Source organism: Mobula hypostoma, chromosome 2 (genome assembly GCF_963921235.1).
Source record: "Mobula hypostoma chromosome 2, sMobHyp1.1, whole genome shotgun sequence".
Taxonomy (NCBI): domain Eukaryota; kingdom Metazoa; phylum Chordata; class Chondrichthyes; order Myliobatiformes; family Myliobatidae; genus Mobula; species Mobula hypostoma.
The window spans coordinates 208289622-208314455 of NC_086098.1; the positions used below are offsets into that span (position 1 = coordinate 208289622).

The 24834-nt window shown below is 39.3% G+C and overlaps 1 protein-coding gene across 1 annotated transcript in view; it reads right to left on the reverse strand.

Moving 5' to 3' along the window:
- Positions 1-5880: 5880 nt before the first annotated feature.
- The window catches only part of LOC134357849 (opsin-5-like), a 34579-nt gene continuing 15625 nt past the window's right edge, over positions 5881-24834 (reverse strand). The window contains exons 2-5 of the mRNA XM_063069567.1: positions 21744-21906; positions 15061-15188; positions 10913-11247; positions 5881-6459 (exon numbers count right to left, since the gene is read on the reverse strand). Of these exons, the coding sequence (XP_062925637.1) occupies positions 5881-6459; positions 10913-11247; positions 15061-15188; positions 21744-21906 (1205 nt within the window). The remainder of the gene's footprint in view (positions 6460-10912; positions 11248-15060; positions 15189-21743; positions 21907-24834) is intronic.

The window sequence follows — 24834 nt, forward strand, 5'->3', positions numbered from 1 at the left end:
TTCTTTTTTTTAAGATGTTGTGTAAACATGCAACTAATTAATGATCACAAATATCCTCTTAGCAAGTAACTGCTAGTCTGCAAGAGTTCAAACCCAGAGGTATATACTAAGTTCATAGCTGAATCCATCCTTTGTTTTGTTATTGTGATATTTTAACCAAAGTGATTTTTTTTTCTTTTGCAGCTATTTGAATGCTGTGGCATTCGTTGTGGAAAATTTGAAATGATATTACTTGATTGTATTCCAATGATTTTCTTAGTCACCAACTTGCTAGGATACATTCTCAGAACCATAATTAGACTGCTGTAAGGCTTGGCACAATAGACATTCCACTGGGTTAGATACAAAGCCTATAAAAAGTATTCACACCCCCCCCCCCCACAGAAGTTTTCATGTTTTATTGCTTGACAACATTGAATCACTGTGGATTTAATTTGGCTTTGTTTTTGACACTGATCAACAGAAAAAGACTCATGCCACAGTGAAAACAGATCTCTACAAAGTGATGTCAATTAATTACAATATAAATCACAAAATAATTGATTGCAAGAGTATTCACCCCCTTCTACTCAGTATATAGTAGATGCATCTTTGGTAGCAATTACAGCCTTGAGTCTGTGTGGATAGGTCTTTATCAGCTTTGCATTTCTGGACACTACAATTTTTCCCCATTTTCCTTTACAAAACTGCTCTGTCAGATTGCATTGGGATCGTGAATGAACATCCCTTTTTAAGTCCAGCCACAAATTCTGAATTTTATTGAGGTCTGGACTCTGACTTGGCCATTCTAGGACATTAACCTCATTGTATTTAAGCCATTCCTGTGTAGCTTTGGCTTTATGCTTGGGGTCATTGTCTTACTGAAAAACAGATCTTCTCCCAAGTCACAGTTCTCTTTCTGACTGCATCAGATTGTCCCTGTATTTTGCTGAATTCATTTTACCCTCTACTTTCACAAGGCTTCCAGGGCCTGCTGCGGTGAAGCATCCCCACAGCACGATGCAGCCACAGTGGAGATGTTGTGTTTTTGATGATCTGCAATGTTTAGCTTATGCCAAACAGCATTTAGTCTAATAAAAAGCTCAATTTTGGTTTCATCAGACCAGAGGACCTTATTCCAGTTGACTTCAGAGTCTGCCACGTCTTCTGGCAAATTCTAGCCGAGATTTCATGACAGTTTTTCTTCAACAGTGGCTTTTTCTTTGCCATTCTCCCATAAAGCTGCGACAGGTAAAGCACTTGGACACAGTTGTTGTATGTGCAGTCTCCCCCATCTCATCCATTGAAGCTTGTAACTCCTCCAGAGCTGCTATAGGTCTCTTGGTGGCCTCCCTCACTAACCCCCTTTGTCAGTTTTTGTGAACTGCCTGCTCCAGGCATATTTACAGCTGTGCCATATTCTTTTCATTTCTCGATGAAGTACAGTTAAGTTAATCAAGGGACATTCAGTGACTTGGAAGTTTTCTTGTATTGCTTTCCTGACTTGTGCTTTTCAATAACCTTCTCACAGAATTACTTGGAGTGTTGTTTTGTCTTTGTGGTGCAGTTTTTGCCAGGATACTGACTCACCAGCAGTTGGGCCTTCCACAAACAGGTGTATTTTTACTACAATCATTTGAAAAACCTTGACTGCACACAGGTGATCTCCATCTAACTGATTATGTGACTTTGGCTCTTCATGAATAATCACAGAACAGATGAGATTCTCAGACTTATATTTCCAAAAATGTCATTTCTAGTAAGCTTTGTATTGGTTAGATCATTTTATTACAATTACAATATACAAGTATATTTAAGCAAATTTAACCTATTTCCTAGATCAGTTTACACTTTTGTTGTCACTGATACATCTGGCTTTCACTCCAGCAGATGGCAATATTTGGACATTATTTTCAGCTGGAAATGATGAAGTATCTATAGAAACATGATCAACAAATAGCAGTCTGAAGTATGGATGTTACTATTTGTTGGAAAATCCTATTTTAAAGAAATTAAAGATTTGGAGGATAATTAGCAAGATGAACTATTTAAGATAACTTCAACTGGAATTTGGAGGACATTAACACTGAATAGTTATCAGTCATTAAGGTCTTTGGTTCTGGATTTCAGTAGAAAAACAATTTTCCTTTCAGCAACCTTTCTGAAGTTAATGAATGCAACACACCCATATCTTTGAAAATATCATGCTCCTGAAACAAGTAGATAATGAAACAGTATACTCAGAATTCAACCAGTGGGAAATGAGGCAAAGTATTTGTACTGAAACTTTTGCAGGAAGTATTTTCAAATGAGACATTAATTTACATAAGTTTGTGTTATCTTTTTGATCCTGTCTGTACTCTCAGCTTCCCTAACACATCATATCTCTTAGCTCAATGGATGTGTATCTTATTTTTGTTTTTAATTAAGCTATAACTTTATTATTGTTAATAAAGTCAGTCCCCAAATGTGTGTGTGTGGAAATTGATACACCTTTTGTACTGTGTTATGAATTTTAAACTGCTGAGAAAACTGCAAGATGAATTCCCAGTCTTCATCTTTCTTCAATTCTTTTACTCTAAATACACAAACTCTTGGGCTTCCAGTGGGTACAGGTATCGATTTTAACCAATGTTTTGATGACAGACTTTGCGATTTTAATCAGAGCCGATGCCTAGGTACATCTAGTCCAGTGGTATACTAAACTGCTATCATCCATCCCACTGGTTGAGGACTACCCAATCAGGTTTCTGCTTTTTCCAATTTGTTTAAAATCATATTCCGGCGCTTGGAGCAAGACCTTTGTTAAAATACTTATTCTCTGGCCTTATTTCACAGGATTGGCTTTTTGACGGCACAAAACTACTGTGCTGCACCAATGGCTTCTGGGACCACCTGGTGAAGGAAGCCATTGTAATAAGACTAGAGAGTAAGAATTTTAACAGAGAAAGATCTTGCTCTGAGTAATAACTGGAATACAATTTTAAACAAGGTGGAACAGCGGAAACAGGATTGGTTAGCCCCCCCCCCCGTTGAAGTTTTCGAGTTTTTATTGTTTTACAACATTGAATCACAGTGGATTTAATTTGGCTTTTTGACACTGAACAACAGAAAAACTCTTTCATGTCAAAGTTAAAGTAAATATCTACAAAGTGCTATAAATAATTACAAATATAAACACAAAATGATGGCATAAGCACTCACACTCTTTAATATGACCTCAATCCAGTTAAGAATTTGTGGTTGGACTTGGAACATGCTAACTGCCGGAGCTTGAGCAGTTTTGCAAAGAATAATGTGGAAAAATTGCAGTGTCCAGATATGCAGAGCTGATAGACTTATTCACACAGACTCATGGCTGTAATTGCTGCGGAAGTTGCATCTACTAAATGCTGACTTAATGGTGGTGAGTAATTATACAGTAAATTATTTTGTTTAATAATTGTAATAAATTTAGACCATTTTTTAAAAATTTATTTTCACTTTGACATGAAAGAGTCTTCTGTTGATCAGTGTCAAAAAAGCCCAATTAAATCCACTATGATTCAATGTGCTGTGAGGTAAGATTGCCTTATAATTTCTGGCATTTGGGGAAAAATAAACAATTCATTGACGCTGACAAGATTCTGGATTGCATTAAAACTGAGAAGTTGATTCCTTTGCTCAAGAGTCTAGAACAGGAGAATACAGTGTTAGAATCAGTGAAGTAAGGAAAACATTTTTGTAGCACTATATATCTACAGTGGCATGCAAAAGTTTGGGCACCCCTGATCAAAATTTCTGTTACTGTGAATAGTTAATATGAGTAGAAGATGAACTGATCTCCAAAAGTCGTAAAGTTGAAGATGAAACATTCTTTTCAACATTTTAAGCAAGATTAGTGTATTATATTTGTTTTGTACAATTTTAGGGTGGGGGAAAAAAGGAAAGGAGCACCATGCAAAAGTTTGGGCACTCCAAGTGATTTGAGCTCTCAGATAACTTTTACCAAGGTTTCAGACCTTAATTAGCTTGTTAGGGCTATGGCTTGTTCACAATCATCGTTAGGAAAGACCAAATGATGCAAATATCAAAGCTGACTCCTCAAACTTTGTCCCAACAATCAGCAGCCATGGGCTCCTCTAAGCAGCTGCCTAGCACTCTGAAAATTAAAATAAATGAAGCCCACAAAGCAGGAGAAGGCTATAAGAAGATAGCAAAGTGTTTTCAGGTAGCCATTTCCTCAGCTCGTAATGTAATTAAGAAATGGCAGTTAACAGGAACGGTGGAGGTCAAGTTGAGGTCTGTAAGACCAAGAAAACTTTCCAAGAGAACTGCTGGTAAGATTGCTAGAAAGGCAAATCAAAACCCCCGCTTGACTGCAAAAGACCTTCAGGAAGATTTAGTAGACTCTGGAGTGGTGGTGCACTCTTCTACTGTGCGACACCTGCACAAATATGACCTTCATGGAAGAGTCATCAGAAGGAAACCTTTCCTGCATCCTCACCACAAAATTCAGCATCAGAAGTTCGCAAAGGAACGTCTAAACAAGCCTGATGCATTTTGGAAACGAGTCCTGTGGACTGAAGTTAAAATAGAACTTCTTGGCTGCAATGTTTGGAGAAAAAAGGGTGCAGAATTTCATGAAAAGAACACCTCTCCAACAGTTAAGCACGGGGGTGGATCGATCATGCTTTGGGCTTGTGTTGCAGCCGGTGGCACGGGGAACATTTCACTGGTAGAGGGAAGAATGAATTCAATTAAATACCAGCAAACTCTGGAAGCAAACTTCACACCGAGTTGAAAAGAGAATGGCTTCTACAACAGGATAATGATCCTAAACACACCTCAAAATCCACAATGGACTACCTCAAGAGGCGCAAGCTGAAGGTTTTGCCATGGCCTTCAGAGTCCCTCAACCTCAACATCATCAAAAATCTGTGGATAGACCTCAAAAGAGCAGTGCATGTAAGACGGCTCAAGAATCTCACAGAACTAGAAGCCTTTAGCAAAGAAGAATGGACAAAAATCCCCCAAATAAGAATTGAAAGACTCTTAGCTGGCTACAGAAAGTATTTACAAGCTGTGATACTTGCCAAGTGGGGGTGTTACTAAGTACTGACCTTGCAGGGTGCCCAACCTTTTGCTTTGGGCCCTTTTCCTTTTTTGTTATTTTGAAACTGTAAAAGATGGAAATAAAAAAGTAATCTTGCTTAAGATATTAAAGAAATGTGTCATCTTTAACTTTTGCCTTTTGGAAATCAGGTCATCTTTTACTCGCTTAGCTATTGACAGTAACAGAAATTTTGACCGGGGTGACCAAACTTTTGCATGCCACTATATATTTTGTGGCATGTTGTCAAAAATTTATGAAAATCGATTAAATTACATTTTTACTTGACACTTATGTTTCAGCTTTGTCCCCATCCTTTATTGAATTTGATATAGTTGGTTATGTTCGTTATGCCTTTTAATAATTTTACTTTACCCTCTTAATTGTTTGACCACATTCCTAATTTCTGTAACCTTCCTCCTCACTCTCAACTGCAGTATATGTATATGGTATATGTCATCTTTTACTCCAATATTTCTTTTATGTATTCAAATTTAGTGTCCCATTATTTCCTTTTGTTTTCTTTTCTTTCCTTTTAGCTGAATATAGTTTTCTTGACCCTGTTAAACTGTTTCAAATGTTTCCTTGATTTACTTTGTTTCACATTACATTCTCCTCTTCTCTGTTCAAACTTGATATACAAAAGAAAATTAATGGAATGTGTAGACTTTCAGATATAACAATTTACCATCACATAATACTGCTGAATACTCTATACATCATAGCTAACAATCCATTTAGTCATTCACACTGGATGTGCACAATGTTTCAGTGTTCCAGATGATACAAGATGTATATTTGTTTCACACTTAAGTGAGATCGTTGGTCTGCTTGTTGGGCAATACGTTTATTGATACTTCAATATTATTGATTGGAGATGCTATGCTTCCAGTTAGCATCACCAGTGTAGGTACTTTGGTGGTCCTGTGTACTTGACTATCATCACTTGCAATAAGAAGATCAGCTTTGGATGTCAATCCCTCTGAATCTTGAGATTTTATATTGTTACTGAAATATTCAAATGTGTCTTTGCATGTATTGCAGGCATCATGTCCATGTGCAAGTCTGTTTGGATCTCTGAAGGAATTCAACGTAATCTGATCACAAGCTGTTTGTAAAGTAAGGCCCACTTCATTGTTCCATTGTCCACACTGTTTCCTGCAGAGACTGAGTAAATGTGCCCAGTCTTTCCTTAGAAAATTCCGAAAATTTGGTTTAAATACAAGGTGGACAAAGGGATTATATAGTGTTGAAGACTTTACAAATAAAGCAGACAGAGCAAATGCTAATGGCGGAACCTTGTCAGCATTGCCAAATGCTGCCCATGTGGCTGTTACTGCATATGGTGTCCATGCTGCTGAGAATCCAATGCACACAGAAACACTCAACTACAGAATAATGAGAAGAGAATGATAACATTGTTAGTTAACAGATATTTAAAAATCTATGACTAGCATGTTTCATTACCTCAGTCACAATGCACAAGCAGCCTCATTCATGTTCTTGTGCTGATGTTAAAAGAATAATGCAATTTTTTTAAGTGAGCGCATGATTACTTTAATCTGATTGGTTCTGATAGCATTTTGGCAGCTACTTATCAGCAATGAAGGAGAGCTAGTTAAGAGCGGTAGCTTTTAGTTAATTCCAAGAAAAGAAGCTGGTATGTAACAGAGTTCTCATCTAATAGAACTATCTAAAACATTGAGATGATTGGAGATGACACTGGATTCAGGTTTTAGTTGGAATGTCAGAGCGTTGGCTTTATCTAGACAGCATGAGGAAAAAAACGCAAAGGACAAAAGAACTTACCTGAATTTTCCTTCATTAGATTAGCAATTCTGTTAATAATTACAGTTTAGTTCTTCCAATAAATCTAAAAACTTAGTAACCATGTGCAGCAATCTCTGCTGGATTTTCTTTTCTACATTCTTATCAGGTTATGTTTAACACCCAAGATGATTATTGGAAATGCTTCCTATTGAATATCAGCAAAAACTGATCAAATCTCACTGCCCAAAATCACAGCCCGTAGCTTTCCTGTGCCTATATTTTACCAGATTGATTGAACAGTGTTTACTTGCCTTGCTGAGCCAGTGTGGTGAAGTACTGGGAGTGACCAGAGTTTCCTGTGGCTTTCCGTTAAAGCCCTGTCCCCCAAAATACCTCAAAGGCTTTGACAGGCAGCAAAGACCATTGCCATCTTTTCCAGTTGTAAGGGATTTAAACACTTTTTAAATGTTTTAGAGAGAGAAAGTCATATAAAAACTCTTTAATCAATGAAGTAAATAATTAAAACTATTAAACATTAAATTGACTCAAACATATGACTTGGGGAATTAAAACTTAAACTGAAAAGAGGACGTTGCTTTCCCATTCCCATGACTAGGAATGAAAACCCAATAAAGTTGTAAGGAAGGTAAATACTGGGTATAACTGAGGCCCAGTTAGGAAACCCAGACTATTTTCTTCTCATAAATGAAATGTGCACAAAAAGTTATTCTCTGAATAATGCATCAGAAAGTGGAAGGATTGTGTGTCAGTCAACACATACCGTTGCTCATTTAATAATGTAATTCACTCTTTGATGCACGACGTAGAGTTCTCACCTTAGGGTTTGTTAAGCTTTACGTGTACTTCAGCCAGATATTGTTTACGATGTTGTCAAAAAGAAGGAGGAACAAGAGCAAAGAATCCAGTCTGGCAAATAATTAGTTGGTTAATTCCATTTTACCCTTTGTGCATGAGACTTTCAGCTTGATGCCAGCAGTAGTAGAAATGTGTGCTCAAGGCCCAGCTTGCTATTAGGTGGGTAAAGAACGAGACTGAACATATAAATTCATAAACAGCACCCTATTTTCAGACTCACCAGCCTATAATTTCCTGGATTACGTTTAGTGCCTTTTTTAAACAGCGGAGCAACATTGGCTGTCCTCCAATCCTCTGGTACCTCTCCTGTCGCTAAGGAAGTTTTAAACGTCTCTGCCCAAGCCCAAGCAAATTTTGCACTTGCCTCCTGTAGTGTCGTTGAGAACACCTTGTCAGGCCCCGGGGTAGCAAAGACCTAAGGTAGCAAAACACCTCTAACCTGTAACCCATACAGGATTCATGAAGTTGATGCTGCTTTGCCTTACTTCTATAGACTCTGTATCCATCTCTTGAGTAAATACAGATGTAAGGAATTCATTTAAAATATCCCCCATCCGTTTTGGCTCCACTACCATTCTCATCTTCCAGAGAACCAATGTTGTCACTTGTAATCCTTTTGCTTTTAACACAACAGTAGAATCCCTTGCAATTCTCCTTCACCTTGTCTGCTACAGCAACTTCATGCTTTCTTTTAGCCATCCTGATTTCTTTCCTAAGTGCTCTCTTGCATTTCCTGTATTCCATAGGTTCATTTGTTCCTACTTGCCCTTTTTGTGTTGCTTAACCAAGTCCTCAATATCTCCTGAAAATCAAGGTTCCCTGCACTTATTATTTTTACCTTTTTATTCTGATAGGCACATACAAGCTTTGTGCACTTGAAATTTCATTTTTGAAGGCCTCCCACTTTCCAGGTATACCTTTGCCAGAAAGTAGCCTATCCCAATCCACACTTGCCGGATCACTTCTGATGCCATCAAAATTGGCCTTTCTCCAATTTAGGTCTGTTCCACGGGTTTAGATTCTATCTTTTTGCATATTTACTTTGAAACTAATGGCATTGTGATCATTGGATGACATGTGTTCCACTACACAAACTTCTGTTGCCTGCTCTGTCTCATTTCCCTAATAGCAGGTCTCTCATTGGAATTTCTACGTATTGATGAAGGAAACTGTCTTGAACATATTTGACAAGACTCTATCCCATCTAGTCATCTTAGAGTAGTGGATTCCCAGTCAAAGTGTGGAAAGTTAAGTTGACCTACTATAACAACTTTGTTTTTTGCAACAGTCTGCAATCTCGTTACAAATGTGTTGTTCTACATCCCCAAGGCTGTTGGATGTAATATAGCTCCATTAACATGGTCAGACCCCGGGATATTGAGCTGCCAGTCCTGCCCCTCCTGCAACTGACTCAGTAATGACTACAACGTCATACTTCCAGGTGTTGATCCATGCCCTGAGCTCATCTGCCTTTCCTATGATACTTGGATTGAAATATACACAGCCCAGGACACTAGTCACATCATACTAAATCTTTTGATTCCTAACTTTGTCTGAGATCTTACCAACACCTTCCTCTACAACCTCTCCACTAACTGTTCTGGCACTTTCGTTCCCAGCCTCCTGCACTTCTAATTTAAACCCCACCGTGCGGCATTAACAAACCTTCCCACTAGGATATTAGTCCTCCTCCAGTTCAGGTACAAACTATCCCTTCTCTACAGGTCCCATCTTCCCTGGAAGAGAGCCCAATGATCCAAAAATCTTCTTCCCTCCCTCCTACATTAACTCCTTAGCCACTTGTTAAACTGTATAATCTTCCTTGTTCTGGCCTCACTAGCACATGACATACGTAGCAGTCCTGAGATCACAATCCAGGAGGTCCTTCCCTTTAACTTAGCACCTAACTCCCTGAACTCTCTATGCAGAACCCCATCACTTGTCCTACCATCTCATTGGTACCCACATCGACAATGACCTCTGGCTGTTTGCTTTCCACTTTAAAAAGCTGAGGACTCAATCTGAGATGTCCCAGACCCTATCACCTGGGAGGCAACATACCATCTGGGAATTTCATTCTTGTCCCGAGAATCTCCTGTCCATTCCCCTAACTAACAAATTTCCTGTCACCACAGTTCACCTCTTTATCGCCTCCCCTCCCCTTCCCAGGGACTTTCTTCTGTTAGGCTATTTCTCCCAACAGTATCCAAAGGGATATACCTGTTGTTGAGGGGGATGGCCAAAGGGGTACACTGCACTGGTTGTTTAACACCTTTCCCCTTCCTGACAGTCACCCAGTTTCTTGTGCCCTGCATCTTGGGTGTAACTACCTCTCTATACATTCTATCTATCCCTCTTCAGCCTTCTGAATGATCGGCGGTTCATCCAGTTCCAGCTTCAACTCCTTCACTCGGATTGTTAGAAGCTGCAGCTGGATGCACTTCTCGCAGTTGTCATCGGGGCACTGAGGTCTCCAAGCCTTCCCACATCCCACAAGGGGATCATTCAACTATCCTGCCTGGCATCTCTACTGTTCCAGCTGAGCAGATATAAAGAATGGAAGGAAAAAAAAAACTTTACCAAGAACTTTTTTTTTTGCTTTCTCTGAAGCCTCAAAGAGCTAAAGCCTGGAGATCATCACTCAAGACAATGGCCGCTGCACTTAATCCAGCCTTTCTTTAATTTGCTCTTTCTAATCAATCCCAAACACCGGTTGATGGTCAAAGATCAATTATGCTGCCGCAATCTAACGCTGCCTTTTTCTACTCAGTCAGTGGACCTGATTGAAATACCCTCCTCTCAAAATTTCTGATGTCCAGGTTGTTCGCTGGTAGAAGATCAATTCCTTAAGATAAATTGTAGCACAGGAAAGATGGTACTTGCAAAGCAAAACCAATCATGGATAGCTGGCAATTTCTGGCAGGGCTGAAACTCAAATATGCGTTCACCAGCAACTTTTATGTGTGTTGGTTCTATATAGAAGGTTATTTAAAGAAAAATTTGTCCTCACCCTTGCTGTAGTACATAACAGTATGAGTTTGACTCTTACTGTAACCAGTGAAGTGACAGCTGTCTGACTGAAGCAGTTGTTAGGAAGCTGATCAACTTTAATTAATTCCAACACCCCTTGATAGATGGAAAGGGCTTTAAGCCACATGTTTATTGCAATTTACTGATTGATGTTTCCAGCCTTACCTTTACAATTAACTTGTGGGCATTGTTTAAGTTTCTTTGTGGGGACATGTGCCGTTGCACTGCTCTTCTTGAACCATTTACCGTTAGCAGGATGAGTGTGTACGATGTCATGATTATACCACAGGGGACAATGTAGCAAAAGACGAAGAGTACAATGATGTAGGACATTGCCTGAAAGTCTGAATTTGGTGCTTTCCAATCTATACAGCAAGCAGTCCCGTAAGGCTCTGGTCCATAATGGCCCCATTCTACCAGAGGAGAAATGGCAAATATTGAAGCATATGCCCAAGCAGAGGTCATCAGGAGGCAAGCAAATTCTGATGTAATTCTGTTACCTGTTACAGAATAAAATAGAAAGGAACACTTAATTAGATTCATAATGTTCAGGACATTCAAGACTTGCAGCAGAATTAGGCCATTCAGCCCATCGAGTCTGCTCATGGCTGATTTATTCCAGTCTTCTGCCATCTTCCCATAACCTTTGATGCCCTGATTACTCAAGAACCTATCAACCTCCGTCTTAAATATACTCAATGGTTTGGCCTGCACAGCTGTCTCTGGCAATGATTCACTAACCTCTGGCTGAAGAAATTTTTCCTCATCTTTGTTTTGAATGGATGCCCTCCGGTCCTTGACTCCTCCACTGTAGGAAACATTTCTGATATTTGAATTTTCCCCTCATTTAGAAAATAGTCCACACCTATATTCCTTAAAACAGGTGGACATCGAATGGTCCATAAAAACCCAACCCATTTATGCAGCCCATGCAATTGATCCTGTTATAAGTTGCTACCATTTCTTTGGGGAATGTACCACATAACAATTCCACTTTTCCCCAACAGTGATAAGTTCGAAATACTTAACAATATCAAAACAAGAACAAAACCCTTGGCTTCCTGTAATAAACAGGTTTACCACAGCTAACAATACATTTGATTCTTGGCCCCAAGAGTCAATGGACAATGGGTACTGATACAACACCCACAAACTGCTGGAGGAACTCACCAAGTCAAGCAGCATCTTTGGAAATGAATGAACAGTCAACATTTTGAGTGAAATCTTTCCTCAGGACTGGAAAGGAAGGGGGAAGAATGAAACCATGTGGATGGGAATGATAAAAGGCTGGAGAGAATGAAATCTGATAGCAGAGGAGAGTGGACCATGGGAGAATGGGAAGGAGGAGGGCACCATGGGGAGGTGATAGGCAGGTGAGAAGCGGTAAGATACCAGAGCGGGGAATGAGTACTGACCATATCATTGACTAGGTAGTGTTGGATCTAACTGTTTAATTGTTATTTATTCAGCGGTTTGAACGGGGCAGGACTACGCAAGCGCATGGAGGTCAGCCAGTGCTTGGTGTCAGATGTGGGAGATCCTGGAGACTCCCGGACGATCACAACTGCACCAGGTGTGTCGAGCTGCAGCTCCTTAGGGACTGTGTTAGGGAACTGGAGCTGCAGCTCGATGACCTTTGTCTGGTCAGGGAGAGTGAGGAGGTGATAGAGAGGAGCTATAGGCAGGTAGTCACCCCGGGACCACAGAAGACAGAAGTGGGTAACAGTCAGGAGAGGGAAGGGCAAGAAGCAGGTACCAGAGAGTACCCCAGTGGCTGTTCCCCTTAACAATAAGTATTCCTGTGCGAGTACTGTTGGGGGGTCTACCTGGGGGAAGCAACAGTGACCGTCACTCTGGCACAGAGTCTGGCCCTGTGGCTCAGAAGGGTAGGGAAAGGAAGAGGATGGCAGAAGTGATACGGGACTCTATAGTTAGGGGGTCAGACAGGCGATTCTGTGGATGAAGGAAAGAAACGCAGGTGGTAGTTTACCTCCCAGGTGCAAGGGTCCGGGGATGTTTCTGATTGCATCCACGATATCCTGAAGTGGGAAGGTGAACAGCCAGAGATTGTGGTACATATTGGTACCAATGACATAGGAAGGAAAAGAGAGAAGGTCCTGAAAACAGACTACAGGGAGTTAGGAAGGAAGTTGAGAAGCAGGACCTCAAAGGTAGTAATCTTGGGATTACCACCTGCGCCACATGACAGTGAGTATAGGAACAGAATGAGGTGGAGGACAAAAGCGTGGCTGAGGGATTGGAGCAGGGGGCAGGGATTCAGATTTCTGGATCATTGGGACCTCTTTTGGGGCAGGTGTGATCTGTACAAAAAGGACAGGTTGCACTTGAATCCCAGGGGGACCAATATCCTGGCAGGAAGGTTTGCTAAGGCTACTGGGGAGAGTTTAAACTAGAACTGCTGGGGGTTGGGAACTGAACTGAACTGAAGTGATGGAGGAAAGGGAGGTTGGTTCACAAATAGAGAAAGCTTGGAGACAGTGAGAGAGGGAGGATAGGCAGGTGATAGAGAAGGGACGCGCTCAATCCGTCTGTTTGAGATGTGTCTATTTTAATTCGAGGAGTATCATGAATAAAGCCGATGAGCTTAGAGTGTGGATCATCACTTGGAGCTATGATGTTGTGGCCATTACAGAGACTTGGATGGTGCAGGGACAGGAATGGCTACTTCAAGTGCCAGGCTTTAGATGTTTCAGAAGGGACAGGGAGGGAGGCAAAAGAGGTGGGGGCATGGCACTTTTGATCAGAGATAGTGTCACGGCGGCAGAAAAGGAGGAAGTCATGGAGAGGTTGTCCACCGAGTCTCTGTGGGTGGAAGTTAGGAATAGGAAGGGGTCAGTTCTTAAAACAAATGCCAAGCAACAGCTCCTAAAGGAGTAAAACCGTAAATTTTCATTCCAAATCATGAATGTTTCAAAATCCATCCCATTCCCATTTTGACTTCTCAGTCCTTGGTCTCCTATGCTGTTCCAAAGAAGTTCCATAGAAGCTTGAGGCACAGCAAATTTTGGCCTTCTGGTCTTTAAAAAAAAAAGGATGGGAGTAATTTCAGGTTATAAATTAATTTTAAAGGCAATAGCTGTTGGCGAAGATTGTCCTCTGACCATTTGTATTTTCTCCAGACACCTCACTGGCTTTTAACTCTTCCATTATCCCATCTGATATTTTATTATACACATCAAAGTTGCTGGTGAACGCAGCAGGCCAGGCAGCATCTGTAGGAAGAGGTGCAGTCGACGTTTCAGGCCGAGACCCTTCGTCTCGGCCTGAAACGTCGACTGCACCTCTTCCTACAGATGCTGCCTGGCCTGCTGCGGTCACCAGCAACTTTGATGTGTGTTGCTTGAATTTCCAGCATCTGCAGAATTCCTGTTGTTTGATATTTTATTATTTTGTCTATGAGAGATTTTTCTTTTACTTAATCATTTGCTTTTCTCTGTTAAAATTTATAACAATTACAGCACGGAAACAGGCCATCTCGGCCCTAATTTGTTAAGTCTCTCATTTTTTTTTAAATTTTAAGGCCGCCCAGGCTACTGAGAATTTCAGTGTTTTTTTTTAAATTCAGTCTTGTAGAATTTTGCTTTAGTGTCTTGAGTTGTTCCTTTCTTCTAACCTTTAGGTTGATTGACACATTAAAGATCAAGACATTAATTGCTAGTTTTAAAGGCGATGGTGAAACTAATCAATTATAATCGCATACATCTTGCAATCTCATGACAAACAATGAAAGCTCTTGACAGGATATTAAAATTTTAATACAAAATTGAAGCACAGCAGATGCTAACAATCTGAAATAAAGCAGAAAAGTGCTGGAAACAGTCAGTGGATCAAGTGTAGCTTCAATGGAAAAAGAAGCCACACTAATGTTTCATCATTATTGTCAATCCATTGTGTTACAAAATCCTTTTTAGTACATGGCAATTTAGAAATGCTGTATTTTTACAGATTCATTGTATTTGAAATTTCATATGTTTAATAATTCATGTTGCTGGGGCTATGTAAAAATAAAATCAGTATCTGTAAAGAAAAAAGGGAAACTTTTACTATTTGTCTGATAATTTTGTGAACTGTCACCATTGCAAAACTTTGTTTTTAAAAAAAAATTCTTTGTATTATACAATTGTAGAATGTATGCAAATTAAAAACTATTTTCCAGACAATATTGGCAACTATTAAACATCCCACATCAGCTAGTAAAATGCTAGTTTGTATAAGCTAGCAATATAATTTTTTTACTAACATGACATGGTTCAGAAAAAAATCAGCTACTATAAACATGAGTTAGAACTTACCATATAGAGGGTAACAGACCTTCATACAGCAGATAATGCTTAACATCGTCAGATTAGTAAGGCTGCAGACACCAAATAACACACCACAGAAGGCATAAAAATTGCACCACCTTTGACTAAACAACCATCTGGAAGAGAGATCACTTTGTTGGTCACCTTTTATGGGTACGTAGACAATATGTTAATGACCATCTAGTGTATCATTAAACAAATAAGTGGACTCAAATGATTTATATGTTTCAACATATTAAGACAGCCCATGATGCAAATGTTTGTGCTGGAAGATATTTTGTACAGAAAGCCACAATATAGCCATAAAATTTTCTAGTGTGCCATTCCCTTGCATCTTCCTCAAACATTTCTGTAACTTCAATAATTAGCCATGCTGCCTTGTCTCATATTTATTTCTATACCTGTATTTCTCAGTCATGGACATTGATCTTTATCCACTTCTCTCTACTCCTGATTCATCTTTCTCCCTCCATCTCCATCTGCCCTTCAAACACATACTCCCCCTAATGCTTCCAAACCAACCCCTTCCATGCTTCACCTCCTTTTCCTTTTATGTTGCATCATATTCAGTTCTTTGTCATTTCTGTCTATCACCTGACAGTTTCTGACATCTTTCCCACCTGGATCTAGCTATCATCCATCAACTCTTGCTTTACCTCTTTCCACTCCTTTTTTTTTACTGGCTATCTTCACTCTTTAAGTCCAAGTGAAGGATCTCAACTTGGAACATCAACTGTCCATTTCCCTCCATTGATGCTGCTGACATGTTGAGTTCCTCCAACATTTTGATTTTGTGTGTTGCCTCAAATTTTGACATCTGCAGTCTTATATAAGATATATATATATCTTTTCCCTCTCCCCCTCCCCCCCCTCAAAAATAGGATTACTTGACTGGGAGAAGATATAGATGAATGAAATACCGCAGCGCATGATGAGATAGTGTAGGCCAGAAAGTATAGGGTTATGAGTGAATGGATCATGGTGAAAGTTAAGAATTAGGGAGTGGATTTTTAATATTATTTCTGGGAAGTGGATAATTCTAACATTTTAAACTTTTCATGAAATGAGATTTAATCATATTGATTCTTTGAGATCATATATTGGCCTGGTCAGTAAGGAGAGCAGATTTCCATCCCTGAAGGAAGCGATTGAAACTGATGGGTTTTACAACAATTTTAAGGCTCTTCCACATTTATTTAGTTACTTGAAGTGATAAAGAACTAAGTGTTTCAGAGAAGATTTGACTGATTTTTCCTGACTTTGTTAAGTTACTTGCCTTGAGGAAGGTATCCCTTTTTGACTCATTTCAATAGTTTCTTGTATGAGCTCTTTCACAAATATATTCATAAATACATAACTATGATGAATGTTTTAAGATTCTTGATGGAATGTAGGTATTTGTCTAATTTTATCTCTTATTTTTGAAAGGTATTTCATTCATGACACATTTCACCATCATTTCAGTTCTGATTACATGGTTGTTAAATTGCCTCTAGTGATGGTAACAGAAAATCGCAATCATATTAATTAAGCTGTTTTTTCATAACTTTAAATACAATTTCATTTCTATTCCAACATCACTTTTCCATTTTGCCTTCAAGAACTGTCTGAACTAAACTTGTGTTGGAGTGGAAACTTCATGCACTTTGCAGTTTTCAGTATAACCTGATGTATCTGAGCAGACAACTTGACACCATGTTTCAATTAGATCTTCGCACCAAGCCTTTTGAGACCATGAGGCTTAGGAGCAGAATTAGGCCATTCGGCCCATCAAGTCTGCTCCCCCATTCAATCGTGGCTGATCCTTTTTCCCCTCCTCAGCCTCACTCCCCAGCCTTCTCCCCATAACCTTTGATGCCGTGTCCAGTCAAGAACCTATCAGGCTCTGCCTTAAATACCCCCAATGACCTGGCCTCCACAGCTGCCTGTGGTAATAAATTCCATACATTCACCACCCTCTGGCTAAAGAAATTTCTCTGCAGCTCTGTTTTAAATTGACACCCCTCTATCCTGAGACTGTGATCCCTTGTCCTAGACACCCCCCCCACCCCACCCCACCATGGGAAATATCCTTTCCACATCTACTCTCTCTAGGCCTTTCAGCATTCAAAAGGTTTCAATGAGATCCCACCTCATCCTTTTTAAATTCCAGCAAGTACAGACCCAGAGCTATCAGGTGTTCCTCATATAATAACACTTTAATTTCCGGAATCATCCTTGTGAACCTCCTCTGAACTTTCTCCAATGTCAGCAGATCTTTTCTTAGATGAGGAGCCCAAAACTGTTGACAATACGCAAGGTGAGGCTCACCAGTACCTTTAAAGCCTCAGCATCACATCCCTGCTCTTGTAGCCTAATCCTTTTGAAATGAATGCTAACATTGCATTTGCCTTCCTCACCACCGACTCAACCTGCAAGTTAACCTTTAGGGTGTTCTGTACAAGGACTTTCAAGTCCCTCTGCAGCTCATATTTTTGGATTTTCTCACTGTTTAGAAAATAGTCTGCACATTTATTTCTTTTATCAAAGTGCACGACCATGCATTTTCCAACATTGTATTTCATTTGCCACTTTCTTGCCCATTCTCCTAATCTGTCGAAGTCCTTCTGCATCCTACCTGTTTCCTCAACACTACCTGACCCTCCACCAATCTTCATATCATCTGCAAACTTGGCAACAAAGCCGTCTATTCCATCAGCTAAATTATTGATTTACAGCATAAAAAGAAGTGGTCCCAACACCGACCCCTGCGGAACACCACTAGTCACTGACAGCCAAGCAGAAAAGGATCCTTTTATTTCCACTTGCTGCCTTCTACTAATCAGCCAATGCTCTAACCATGCCAGTAATTTCCCTGTAATATCATGGGCTCTTAACTTGGTATCAGCCTCATGTGTGGCACCCTGTCAAAGGCCTTCTGAAGGTCTAAATATACAACATCCACTGCATCCCCTTTATATATCCTACTTGTAATCTCCTCAAAGAATTCCAACAGATTCATCAGAGAAGATATTTCCTGAAGGAAACCATGCTGACTTTGTCCTATCTTGTCCTGTGTAACCAAGTACGCCATAACCTCATACTTATCAATTGACTCCAGCATCTTCCCAACCTCTGAGGTCAGGCTAATTGGTCTATAATTTTCTTTCTGCTGCCTTCCTCCTTCCGTAAAGAGTGGAGTGACATTTTTATCTTATATCCACACACTTACGGACTCCACGCATTGATTCAGTGTCTAATGGTCCAATTTTATGTCTGCCACAGTACCCAATATCTACACATTGGCAGATGCTCAGTCTCCTGCTCTCTACTTATTGCCGGCATGGCTGTCCATTACGAGGTGGTTTTCAGAGCGGTACAGAGGTGCCAACAATTGTTTCTCCAACAATACTGGAAGTTCAAAGCATTCTTCTAAGACATGTCTCTCTGCCTTTATTCCAGCTACTTTTACCACACTGCCAGTGGTCCTGATATTGCCTTTGCCAAGCTGTAGGGCTTCAGCACAAATCTTCAACAATTTTCTCTGCCCCACAAACACTCCCATAGATTTTTGCTCCTCCTTCCAGCATCTCCAATCTATTGTGTCCTCAACAGTGGGTGACCCTAGTTCGTTGTGATTTTGATTACTGTCAGGTAACTGTCTCTGATTGGCATGGCTTCCCATGCATATGGTCATATTTAAGACTGATAATGGGGGAGTAGAGTTGTTTTGAATTCTATTGAAGGAAACAGTAAAACATACAATTCCTGGAAAGCAACATGGGTGCAGTCGATAACAGCTTGGAGAAGCTTGGAATCTTATTTCCTCTTGTCCACCAAGGGAAAATAAAATGTGATCAATTCCTCTTGAAAGGGAAGCCTTGTGATATACTATAATACGTTGGTATTAAACAGGAAATTAGAAATGTGTGCAATAAAGGAACAGCAGTTATAATGGGTGACTTCAATCTACATGTAGACTGGGTGAACCAAATTGGTAAAGGTGCTGAGGAAGAGGATTTCTTGGAATGTATGCGGGATGGTTTTTTGAACCAACATGTCGAGGAACCAACTAGAGAGCAGGCTATTCTTGACTGGGTTTTGAGCAATGAGGAAGGGTTAATTAGCGATCTTGTCGTGAGAGGCCCCTTGGGTAAGAGTGACCATAATATGGTGGAATTCTTCATTAACATGGAGAGTGACATAGTTAATTCAGAAACAAAGGTTCTGAACTTAAAGAGGGGTAACTTTGAAGGTATGAGATGTGAATTAGCTAAGATAGACTGGCAAATGACACTTAAAGGATTGACGGTGGATATGCAATGGTAAGCATTTAAAGGTTGCATGGATGAACTACAACAATTGTTCATCCCAGTTTGGCAAAAGAATAAATCAAGGAAGGTAGTGCACCCGTGGCTGACAAGATAAATTAGGGATAGTATCAATTCCAAAGAAGTGGCATACAAATTAGCCAGAGAAAGTGGCTCACCTGAGGACTGGGAGAAATTCAGAGTCCAGCAGAGGAGGACAAAGGGCTTAATTAGGAAGGGGAAAAAAGATTATGAGAGAAAACTGGCAGAGAACATAAAAACGGACTGTAAAAGCTTTTATAGATATGTAAAAAGAAAAAGACTGATAAAGACAAATGTAGGTCCCCTGCAGACAGAAACAGGTGAATTGATTATGGGGAGCAAGGACATGGCAGACCAATTGAATAATTATTTTGGTTCTGTCTTCACTAAGGAGGACATAAATAATCTTCCAGAAATAGTAAGGGACAGAGGGTCCAGTGAGATGGAGGAACTGAGTGAAATACATGTTAGTGGGGAAGTGGTGTTAGGTAAATTGAAGGGATTGAAGGCAGATAAATCTGCATCCCAGAGTGCTTAAGGAAGTAGCCCAAGAAATAGTGGATGCATTAGTGATAATTTTTCAAAACTCGTTAGATTCTGGACTAGTTCCTGAGGATTGGAGGGTGGCTAATGTAACCCCACTTTTTAAAAAAGGAGGGAGAGAGAAACCGGGGAATTATAGGCCGGTTAGCCTAACGTCGGTGGTGGGGAAACTGCTGGAGTCAGTTATCAAGGATGTGATAACAGCACATTTGGAAAGCGGTGAAATGATCGGACAAAGTCAGCATGGATTTGTGAAAGGAAAATCATGTCTGACGAATCTCATAGAATTTTTTGAGGATGTAACTAGTAGAGTGGATAGGGGAGAAGCAGTGGATGTGGTATATTTGGATTTTCAAAAGGCTTTTGACAAGGTCCCACACAGGAGATTAGTGTGCAAACTTAAAGCACACGGTATTGGGGGTAAGGTATTGGTGTGGGTGGAGAATTGGTTAGCAGACAGGAAGCAAAGAGTGGGAATAAACGGGACCTTTTCAGAATGGCAGGCGGTGACTAGTGGGGTACCGCAAGGCTCAGTGCTGGGACCCCAGTTGTTTACAATATATATTAATGACTTGGATGAGGGAATTAAATGCAGCATCTCAAGTTTGCGGATGACACGAAGCTGGGTGGCAGTGTTAGCTGTGAGGAGGATGCTAAGAGGATGCAGGGTGACTTGGATAGGTTGGGTGAGTGGGCAAACTCATGGCAGATGCAATTTAATGTGGATAAATGTGAAGTTATCCACTTTGGTGGCAAAAATAGGAAAACAGATTATTATCTGAATGGTGGCCGATTAGGAAAAGGGGAGGTGCAACGAGACCTGGGTGTCATTATACACCAGTCATTGAAAGTGGGCATGCAGGTACAGCAGGCGGTGAAAAAGGCAAACGGTATGCTGGCATTTATAGCGAGAGGATTCGAGTACAGGGGCAGGGAGGTACTACTGCAGTTGTACAAGGCCTTGGTGAGACCACACCTGGAGTATTGTGTGCAGTTTTGGTCCCCTAATCTGAGGAAAGACATCTTTGCCATAGAGGGAGTACAAAGAAGGTTCACCAGATTGATTCCTGGGATGGCAGGTCTTTCATATGAAGAAAGACTGGATGAACTGGGCTTGTACTCGTTGGAATTTAGAAGATTGAGGGGGGATCTGATTGAAACGTATAAGATCCTAAAGGGATTGGACAGGCTAGATGCGGGAAGATTGTTCCCGATGTTGGGGAGGTCCAGAACGAGGGGTCACAGTTTGAGGATAGAGGGGAAGCCTTTTAGGACTGAGATTAGGAAAAACTTCTTCACACAGAGAGTGGTGAATCTGTGGAATTCTCTGCCACAGCAAACTGTTGAGGCCAGTTCATTGGCTATGTTTAAGAGGGAGTTAGATATGGCCCTTGCGGCTACAGGGGTCAGGGGGTATGGAAGGAAGGCAGGGTTCTGAGTTGGATGATCAGCCATGATCATAATAAATGGCGGTGCAGGCTCGAAGGGCCGAATGGCCTACTCCTGCACCTATTTTCTATGTTTCTATGTTTCTATGTTTGTATATGGCAAATATGTCCAGGCACAAAGTAATTCATTCTTTTACTCTGTGGCCAAACTGCAATAATGTTGGAGAATTTAAAATTCTATCTGTGGAAGTGAGGCATAGTTTAAACTTACATAAAATCTGATTGAATGTTGACTACCATTATTTTTCTGTCCTAATTTTCTAATTCCTCATTAAATTTTGCGCAACTATTTACATAACCACTGAATAGTCACATGGAATTAATTTCAAAGTTAAATGGGTATATTTACCTGTGTGCAAACAATGATGGAATGGCCAGTGGTAATAGAGTTATGATCATTGAAAGGTCACTGATGGCTAAGTTTACAATGAAATATTCAGCCGGTTTAAGCATGTGTCTTTTCCTGAGGGCAATAAACAAAAGAATACCGTTTCCAAGCAGAGATAAGATACCTGTGAAAACAAAATTGTGTTTTCTACAATTAATGTAACAATAATTTGTCATAGGAATATTTGTTCTTCAGATAAAGATAATTCCAAGTAAATACAAAATGTTAAACTCTTTTAAATCTATTATCTGTAGATCAATTTTAATACATGTAAATTTCAAACAATTAATAGCATAAAGACAACAATTTAAAGAGCAGAAATCTGATGGTATTTAACATTTATTTTTATAAAGTGCACATTATGCTTGTGTGACTATTTGAAGGGTACAATTTCAAAATTTCAATTTATAATAAAGATTATTACTGAGTAAAATTGACAGCAGCCTCAGGCATTATTAAACACAAAATAAAAACTTCTAGATGCTCTCAAAATTTTCCCATTCTTCCACACTATTTCAATCACTGCTGATGGAATCATTTATTAACAATGAAATTAGGCTAATTATACCCACCATTCATTTTGTTCATTCAGGAATAAAAAGGACATTTTATTTGTTGTTCTCATTGATAATTACTAATTAATATAACAGCTTCTTTGGTCCTGAAAATATAGAGTTTCAACAGAGTATAGAAAATAGAAAGGAAACCAAAGAGGAAAGAAAATAAAAGGAAAATATAAATAAATGAAAAAGAAAGGAGAAAAACCCTACCAACTGGCGCTCCAAGTCCACGGCGCCTTGACCCCTCTTACTGTGGGGTCCGATAAACATCGCACTAAAGATGGATATTCTTCAACATATAACATAATTAATCTTTTTAAAAAAAAAATGAAAAAATTATCCACTCCCCCAATAACTCCTTAATTAAACATCTGTAAAAATAGACTATATTCCACACCCATTATTACTAAATATCTAACATAATCTATAATATTGAAAGTAAATATCATTAATATAACAATATATACAAATAAAGAATAGAATTCAAAGAAACTTACTAAATATAACCCTACATATTGTAACTAAATACATATCCAGCATACCAAAAATTAAACATATCAAAAGATGACATCTATATAATCTAAACTATTCATACTAGTTATAACAAAATTAGATGAACTCTATAGTTCCTAAGTAGTATAATTCAAAAAGACCATCCATAATCAATATTTTAAATCATAATATTGTCTTCATAATCATATCGATTCAAAGTTCAAGATTATAATGTTGTTAAAATTAATCTATATTAATAAAGAAAATCAAATAATTTTCTTCATATATTTTGTCCAAGATACATCTTTCTAGGCCTCTTGTTCCAGAAGAATATCCTGAATCACGATGTTTCAGATATTTTTTGAATAAGATTTATCACCTCCTGGGAGGTTGGTAAAAAATTTCCTCCCTCCATCGACAGAGTAATTCTCAGCTTTGCTGGATATAATAAAGAATATTGAAGACCTTTATTCTTTAATAACCTCCTTGTTAAGTCAAAGTCTTTCCTTTTTCTTAAGGCCACACTAATATCTGGAAAGAAGAATATCTTTCCCCCTTCAAACTCTAATAGGCCATTTCTCTCTCTGGCCTCTATTGCTGCAGCTGGTAATACTTTTTGTTTATCTTGATACTTCAAAAAGCATATAAGTATAGAGTGCAGTCTTCGCTCTGGAGGTGGCCGGGGCATTAAAGTCCTGTGGGCTCTTTCTATAATTAGTTCTTTGTCAAAATGCTTTTTCCCCAGAACTTTGGGGATCCATTCTTGAAAGAAAGTTACTGCGTCTCTTACTTCCAATCCCTCTTTTAAACCCACTATTTTGATATTATTCCTTCTGCTATAGTTTTCAAGAGAGTGCAGTTTATCCATTATTTTTACTTTCTCAGTCCCCCAGCAATCCTTTTCTTTTTCCAGGCTTTGTGATCTACTCACAACATCCTTCATATTATTTTCTAAATCCTGGGTTTACAAATTTAAAGATTCCAAAGTCTGCTTCATTTCCTTAGATTCTTGCATGATAAGGTCTAAATGACTCTCGAATTTGTCCATCCTACTGGTTAAAGTCAGGACTGCATCGGCCAACTCATGAAACACGGCAGCAAGGCCACCACCCGAACCGTCACCATGGCAGCAAGGCCACCACCCTCGGATCTTCCGCAGGCTCAGAGGAACCATCCGACGAGCAGGCCTCCTCACCATTGTTCCCGTGTTCCTCAACTCCAGACGCTCCCGGGAGTGCAAGGCCGGCAGCGATAGCGCCAGTAGGATTTCCACGATTTTTCCTTTTAACCATTTTTTAAAATTAAGGTTATATGAGAGCCTTATAAACAGGTTGTAAAGAAGTTTTTGTAGGAGTTATTCAGAGAAGCGCCCGATCAGTGGCACGACATCATGTTTCTAAATCATTTTCTAAATTAGGAAGTAGGATCATTCGAACAGAATATGCTGCTAGACTACTATCAGACCATTCACCTTTAATTTTATCAATTGAAATGCCTGATAAACAAAAAACATTATATAGATGGCGTTTTAATCCTTCGCTGTTGAAAAGACCAGAGTTTTGCAGTTTTATTAGAGCTCAGATAGAATTGTTCTGTGAGACAAACTCACACCCTACTGCCAATAATTTCTTATTATGGGACACATTAAAAGCATACTTAAGAGGACAGATAATTGGATATGTTAAGGGTACTAAAATAAATATGTAACAGAATTAAATGAATTGGAGAAAGAAGTAACAATTAGAAAAAGATTGTCAGAATTTAACAGAGGAAAATTATAAAAAATTAATAAATAAAAAGTTAGAGTACAACACAAAACAAACCTATAGAATAGGAAAAAAATGATACTAAAATCAAAACAACAATATTATGAATTAGGAGAGAGAACCCAGAAAGTACTATCTTGGCAATTGAGGGTGGAAGAAACCTCCAGAACAATAAATGTGATTCAAACAGGGGAAGGTAAGATTTCATATAAACCAAAAGAAATAAATGATACT